Raw genomic sequence first — 6433 nt, 5'->3', positions numbered from 1 at the left:
ACTGTAGACTAAATGTGTATAGTCTCCTATCAGTAAATCATAGCACAATACGGTTGATTTTAAAATTTGCATGAATTCAATATTGATCAATCTCAAAAACAAAATCTTGGTCCTCAAAAAATACAGTGAAGGAAGATACGTAGGGGCGCCTGGGTGGCTCAGTCAGTTAAGCATCCGACTCTGGCTCAGGCCATGATCTCACAGTTCATGGGTTCGAGCCCCGCATCGGGCTCTGTGCTGACAGCTCAGAGCCTGGAAACTGCTTCAGATTCTGTGTCTCCCTCTCTCTCTGACCCTCCCCTGCTCACGCTGTCTCTGTCTCTCTCAGAAATAAATAATTTAAAAAAAAAAAGGAGGAGGATACATAAAGTGTGACTTTGATGTGAATTTTACCTGAAATAATTTGTTATTCACGGATACATGTATATAAACATGTTATTCAAACATGCATGGTGATAATATATAACAAAGTTATGATAGTGATTAGCTCTGAGAAGGAAGGAGCCATAGGAGTTTAGGCTGACAGCTCAGAGCCTAGGGCCTGCTTCGGATTCTGCATCTCCCTTTCTCTTCTGCCTCACATCCACTTGCGCTCTTTCTCTCTCTCTCTCAAAACTAAATTAACTTTAGGGGCGCCTGGGTGGCTCAGTCTGTTAAGTGTCCGACTTCGGCGCAGGTCATGATCTCACGGTTCGTGGGTTCCAGCCCCGCATCGGGCTCTGTGCTGACAGCTCAGAGCCTGGAGCCTGTCTTTGGATTCTGTGTCTCCCTGTCTCTCTGACCGTCCCCTGCTCATGCTGTCTCTCTCTCTCAAAAATAAATAAAATTTTTTTAAAAATTCAAAACTAAACTTTATTTTATTTTTTTTTAATTTTTTAATGTTTTATTTATCTCTAGGAGAGAGAGAGAGACAGCGTGAGCAGGGGAGGGTCAGAGAGAGAGGGAGTCACAGACTGAAACAGGCTCCAGGCTCTGAGCTGGCAGTCAGCACAGAGCCCGACGCGGGGCTCGAAACCACGAACCGCGAGATCATGACCTAAGCGAAAGTCGGACGCTTAACCGACTAAGCCACCCAGGCGCCCCTAAAAATTCAAAACTAAACTTTAAAAAAAATAAAATAAAATAAAAACGCTAAGTTTCTTGTTTAAAAAAACCACTAAATTTCTTTTAGAATCTTTAAAGGCAATATTAACTCTAATATCTGTATCTATATGAATATTTTTATCACAACACAAGTATTTGTACTCAAATCGCATTTGCCTAACAGATTTTTTAAAAATACTGAACAATTAAAAAAAAATAGTGAACAGAGCCCAGCTTGCAATACCAACTTGTATTATCTGGATCTACCAGCAGGTGGCACACAAGTCCTGAGGTTCGGAAATGTTTATCAGCCATCACTAGGTAAATCCAGTCTTTCACAGGCACCCTCTCCCTGCGCTGGCTGCATGAATCATGATTCATTGGTGGCCACGTGTAGAAGCTGAGTCCCATGGCATCCCTTGTGTCCTGCTCCCCTGATGTCAGGAATATAAGGGAAGATTGAGAAGTCAAGGGAAAGACCCATTTATTGAGCTCTTATTGCCAAGCCCTCCACGTGCATCATCTCATCTCATGGGATCCTACAAAAACCCAATAAGCTGGGTGTACATTATCCTTTTACACGGATACTGAGGCTCTGGCCTAAGGAACCCACCAGCAACTCCAGCCCCTGAATCCTCAGCAGAGAGCCTTCATTCTAAACAAGTCCTTGTTGAGAGTCACCGTGATGAGTTTTGTGTGTGTGTCCCCTGGACTGCTAAGGGATGCCCAGATGGCTGGCAAAGCCATCATGGGTGTGTCTGTGAAGGTGTTTCTGGAAGAGATTGGTGTTTGAATCACTAGACTGAAGTTAGAGATTCTTGGCACCGTTCAATCTCTTGGGGACCAGAATGGAACCCAAAGGGGAAGGAAAGGCAAATTCTCTCTTCTTGCCCATGAACATTTGGAGCTCCTGGCTCTTAACCATTCAGACTCTGGGGCTTACACGGGGGTCCTCCCTTGTCAGGCCCTTTGGCCTCAGTCTTGCAGTTACACCTTCAGTTTCCCTGATTTTTAGGAATTCAGTCTCAGACTAAGTTATACCAGTGGCTTTGCAGGTTCTCTAGCTCGAAGATGGCTCATGGCAGGACTTCTCGGTCCCCATAACCATGTGAGCCAATTCTTATGTTTCTGCCCCAACCCCACTCGTGTGCTCTCTCAAAATAAACAAAAAATAGATTAAAAGTTTACATGTATGATTTTAGTGTTTTTGCTAAAAGGAACTTGGATGAAAAATAAAGGAACTTGGATGTCTTTACTAGCCGCTAGTTAAATTCGGAGACTACCCACCCGCAGGCACAGGGAGGCCCAGAGTTCTCCAGCTAATCTGCAGTGTAAACAACCCCTTCCAGAGCCGGGACTCTGCCTTGTGCAGTGAAGCCCTTTCTCAGCACAAAGGCCAGGAACTGAGGGCTCTGGAACCATCTGGAGACCGGTGGTGAGTGCTCACGTCCTGGGTCATGGCATCCGAGGCAGCAGCGAGGGTCCCAAGAGCCGTGTGCGCCAGTGGCTCATCGGCCACTTAAGTATACGTCCCAGTTGTGTGTATTAACCCCCTGAATGGCCCCCAAGAAACAAGAGATGCCCCAGAGAGAAGACTAAAGAACTGGAGGAAATCGTAAATACGCTGTGTGAACTCTTGGTGCCAAACCCCAGGGCATCAGGGATGGTTTCTGACCATAGCTCAGTACCGGCTTTTTCCAGTCAGTAGCAACTGGAGATTCCTGAAGTGTAAATTGGGACAACTGGTTAAGATATCACGGAAGGCACCAGAGAGTTCACACCAAGGTTCTTTATTTCTTGCCTTTTCTTTACAACCATCCACCCAGGGAAAACTCCCACATGTGGGTCTCAGGCTGGAATCCCCCTCCAGAAAGGCAAGGTGACTACACCTTACTCTACAGGACACAGGTCCCCGAAGGCCCCAGCAATTCTCCAGGTTCCTGTTTCTCTGCCCACCGCCCGCAGCCCTGAATCACCTGTCCTTCCCCCATTCACGCTGAGCAGATGTCTGAAATCAGGGGTCTGTGTCCTCTGTATGTGCAATACACCTCTAGCCTAGATTTCTGTTTCCAAGTGCCCAGAAGGAAGTTTTTGGTGGATGAACTCAACTCGTCAGGCCATTAATGGGGTGTGTAAGGGGGACTGAAACACAGACCACGTTGCTGCCACAGCGAGGGCAGGAGCCGGTGCTAAGCCAGATGGTCCTGGACCGTCCTAAGTCCTTCAGAATCTCCCGTAGCTCAGCCTGAGCCTGGGCAAGCCTCCCCAGGTGGATAGTTCCCCGACTGTCGTAACTCTCCAGAGGAGCGGGATACACCTCGAGGCTCAGGCGGCGCAGCCTGGTGGTTTGGTGCAGCAGCCGCCCCACGATGGCCATGGAGAGGGGGTTCCCGCGGATACTGAAAGCCCGGAGCTGGTGACAGCGGCTCACGGCCGGCAGGATGGCCTCCAGGTGGGCATCTGAGAGGTCACAGTATTCTAATTCCAGGTCCTGGAGGGTGGCTGCCACTGTATCGAGCAGAACTTGGAGGTGCTTCAGACTAAAAGAAGTCAGCTTGACACCATTCAGAGCCAGCTCCTTTAGCTGACTGATGCTTAGGCACTGGGACAGGCAGGCCAAGTCCAATTCTGTAAGCCGGCAGTGAGTTATGGAGAGGGTCTCCAAGGGGGCCTTCAGGCACCTGGAGAGAAACCAAGCAGTTAGTTCTGGGGAACGGGGGAGCAGGTGGCCTCAAGGGGGAGACAACTGACTCGTCCAAGGCCAACACACATCACTGTGACCATCTGATGAAGGTCAGTCCCCAGGATCCCAGTCTCATTTCAGGCTGAGCCCTTTCACTTGTGTGACTGGGTCAAGTTCACAAAATCTTTAAGGCTCCCTTTCCCCATCTGTCAAGCAGAGTACAACATACTCCACTTACGGAAATGAAGGAATGGAATACGCTAGAATATGCTAAATCAAGCTAGAATATGCTCATTCAAGCGTGGGTATCACCGAATTTTTTAATACTCGGACATGCAAAACCATAAATGCTCTCAACTCAGGCTCCCTTCAGGCCACAGCTGGGGCCTGAGGTGCCCATATCTTTGGGCCAGGAGGCTAATGGAGACACACAAAGTAAACCAGGGCAAGGGGCACCTGGGTGGGCTCAGTTAGTTAAGTGTCCAGACTTTGGCTCAGGTCATGATCTCATGGTTTGTTGGTTTGAGCCCCGCATCAGGCTCTGTGCCAACAGCTCAGAGCCTGGAGCCAGCTTTGGATTCTAAGTCTCTCTCCCTGCCCCTCCCCAGCTAGTGCTTTGATCTCTGTCTGAAAAATAAATGTTAAAAAACCTTTCACGGAGGGAATTTGAGACAGGCTCATGCCAGTTCAGGCTGGTGAGCTCAGAGCTTATCTTTGGAAATGCTCAGGTCTGACGTGGTCTCCTCTCTTCAGGGCCCTCTTCCCTTCACTATTTCCCGACGCCATCATAACTCAGACCTCTCTTCCCAAGGAAGAATGCACAAGCCCGCCCTCACTACATCTGAACTCCACCGTGTGTGGCTTCCTGGCAAAGTGTCTCTTTTCCACAACCTCTGACCCTTTATTTGGGTGGTTATATGATCCCACACTCAGGACAGAACAGCCAACGACACGGTGCACTTGACATCACAGTCTTGGGTTCACTGTTTACACCCACGGTGGGCCCGACCTCACCTGAGCATCTGGTCCAGGCAGCCCACCAGGAAGGTGGGAGAGTCCATGTGGAGCTTCCGCAGGTGATGAAGCTGGAGGAGCTGGGAGGTGAACTTAGTGATCTGCTGCCTTTCCTCCTTGGAGGGCTCGTGGATGTGGGAGAGAACGAGCCTCTGAAGATTAGTCATCTGGCCCAGGTAAGAAGCAAACGTGCCCAGGGTGGACAGCTTCCAGGTGAACTTCACCTCCACCTCCAGGATACAGTCCAGCTGCACCTTATTCAGGACCTTCTTAATATTTTGGATGGGCATTCTGAAAATCGTCACCTTCTTACAGCACAGCTGTAGTGACTTTCTCCTCTTTGTGGCCCAACTAATGAGGTGGGCAAAGACTTCATCCAGCGCCTTATGCCTGAGGCAAAGGTCTATGAACACCACCAAGGGACCCAAGGGCTCCTTCATCCTTAAGCTGTCCTCGGCCACTGGCCCCACCCACAGGCACTCATGGGTGGTGGCTGCAGACCACACGCTCCAGAAGTTCTGACTGGTGTTCCGTAAATCTAGCACCCGCAGTTTCCACCTCCTGTGGGGAACATGGAAGGTTGGCTGAGATGCTTTATTTCATGATCAGTGTAGAATGAGACTGTGAGTCTCAATCTGGGCAACAATGGACTTCCCACCTGTGCCTTCACGCCACATCCCAGACAGCTGCTCCCTAGCTCTGCCTTCCTTTTCTCTATCTTTTCCCTTCCCCTCCTCCCTAGTGTCTGCTTCTAGTATTAAGTATCACTGGGAGGAGGTAGAGGCATGCTCTCAGGGGCTCCTGTGTCTCAAGCAGCCCTCACCTCCAGAAGGCATGTCCCACAGGGAGTCCAGCAATGGCCAAGTCCTGAGCTTCTTCAGATATCTCTAATCCACCCTTTGACCATCCACTCTCTCCCCACCCCAGCTGCCTCTTACGGGACACCCAGGACCCTACTGGGCTACATGGATGAGCCTTACCTGGGGCGAACCTTCCGGGCAAGCAGAAGGTCAAGTCCACCAAGCACGGCTTGTAGGGTCCTCTGGTCAGGCATCTGCACCAGGCCCCCCAGAGGGAGACGGGCAAAGGGCCAGGCCTGCACCATCGCCTTCAGGGTCTCATTGCACCCGCTAGCATAGGCCGCCATGAACAGCGGCGGGAAGAGCTCTGTGGGCAGGTTTTCCAGAGCAGCGATGGCCAAGTCCTCATCCCTCAGCAGGCTCTTTCCCGCCAGTTCCAGGAGTCTGGGTGGGGTCCAGGTCCACATCCAGAATCCTTTCTGAAAGGAATCCCGTGACAATGTCAAGAGGTGGCAACATCAAGAGAACAAGGCGTCCTTCCCAGGCCAAGCCTGAACACGCCCATCTTCTCCCCAGGCTTGGGAGGAACCAACTCATGGCCAGAGTCACGGCTCTGGCAATGGTGGAAGAGCCTCAGTTCACCCCAGATCCACTCCGGGCTTTGTGTCCAGCCACAGAACCATCGCTCTGCCCCTGAGGGCACCAGGCCAAGTGTCTTACAAGTTACAAGGAGAAGGAAATGCGACTGCTGTCCCGTACATTTCCAGCCCCTGCTTCGCCTAATTCCAGTTTCACTGAGGAGGGGTACTGAGGAGCCTGAGGGCTGGCCCCACCTTTTTTGGGGGAAAACTTT

The 6433-nt window shown here is 50.5% G+C and overlaps 1 protein-coding gene across 1 annotated transcript; it reads right to left on the bottom strand.

Moving 5' to 3' along the window:
• Positions 1-3187: 3187 nt before the first annotated feature.
• Positions 3188-6047, bottom strand: LOC120229751 (PRAME family member 12-like). The gene is made up of 3 exons (XM_039228957.1): positions 5761-6047; positions 4781-5341; positions 3188-3764 (listed from the first exon to the last, which is right to left on the bottom strand). The coding sequence occupies exons 1-3, from the start codon at positions 6045-6047 to the stop codon at positions 3188-3190; spliced, it is 1425 nt and encodes a 474-aa protein (XP_039084888.1).
• Positions 6048-6433: the final 386 nt, after the last annotated feature.

The sequence above is a fragment of the Hyaena hyaena genome, unplaced genomic scaffold (genome assembly GCF_003009895.1).
Source record: "Hyaena hyaena isolate Hyena2069 unplaced genomic scaffold, ASM300989v1 scaffold_35, whole genome shotgun sequence".
NCBI lineage: Eukaryota > Metazoa > Chordata > Mammalia > Carnivora > Hyaenidae > Hyaena > Hyaena hyaena.
Note: the sequence above shows the minus strand (reverse complement) of the source record. Positions and strands in the feature narration are given on the sequence as shown.

Coding starts and splice junctions, on each gene's coding strand:
- LOC120229751 (XM_039228957.1), bottom strand. CDS start 6,047: ATGTGGACCTGGACCCCACCCAGACTCCTGGAACTGGCGGGAAAGAGC. Junction 5,342..5,760: donor GCCCGGAAGGTTCGCCCCAG/GTAAGGCTCATC, acceptor TGTTCCCCACAG/GAGGTGGAAACTGCGGGTGC. Junction 3,765..4,780: donor TGCCTGGACCAGATGCTCAG/GTGAGGTCGGGC, acceptor GTTTCTCTCCAG/GTGCCTGAAGGCCCCCTTGG.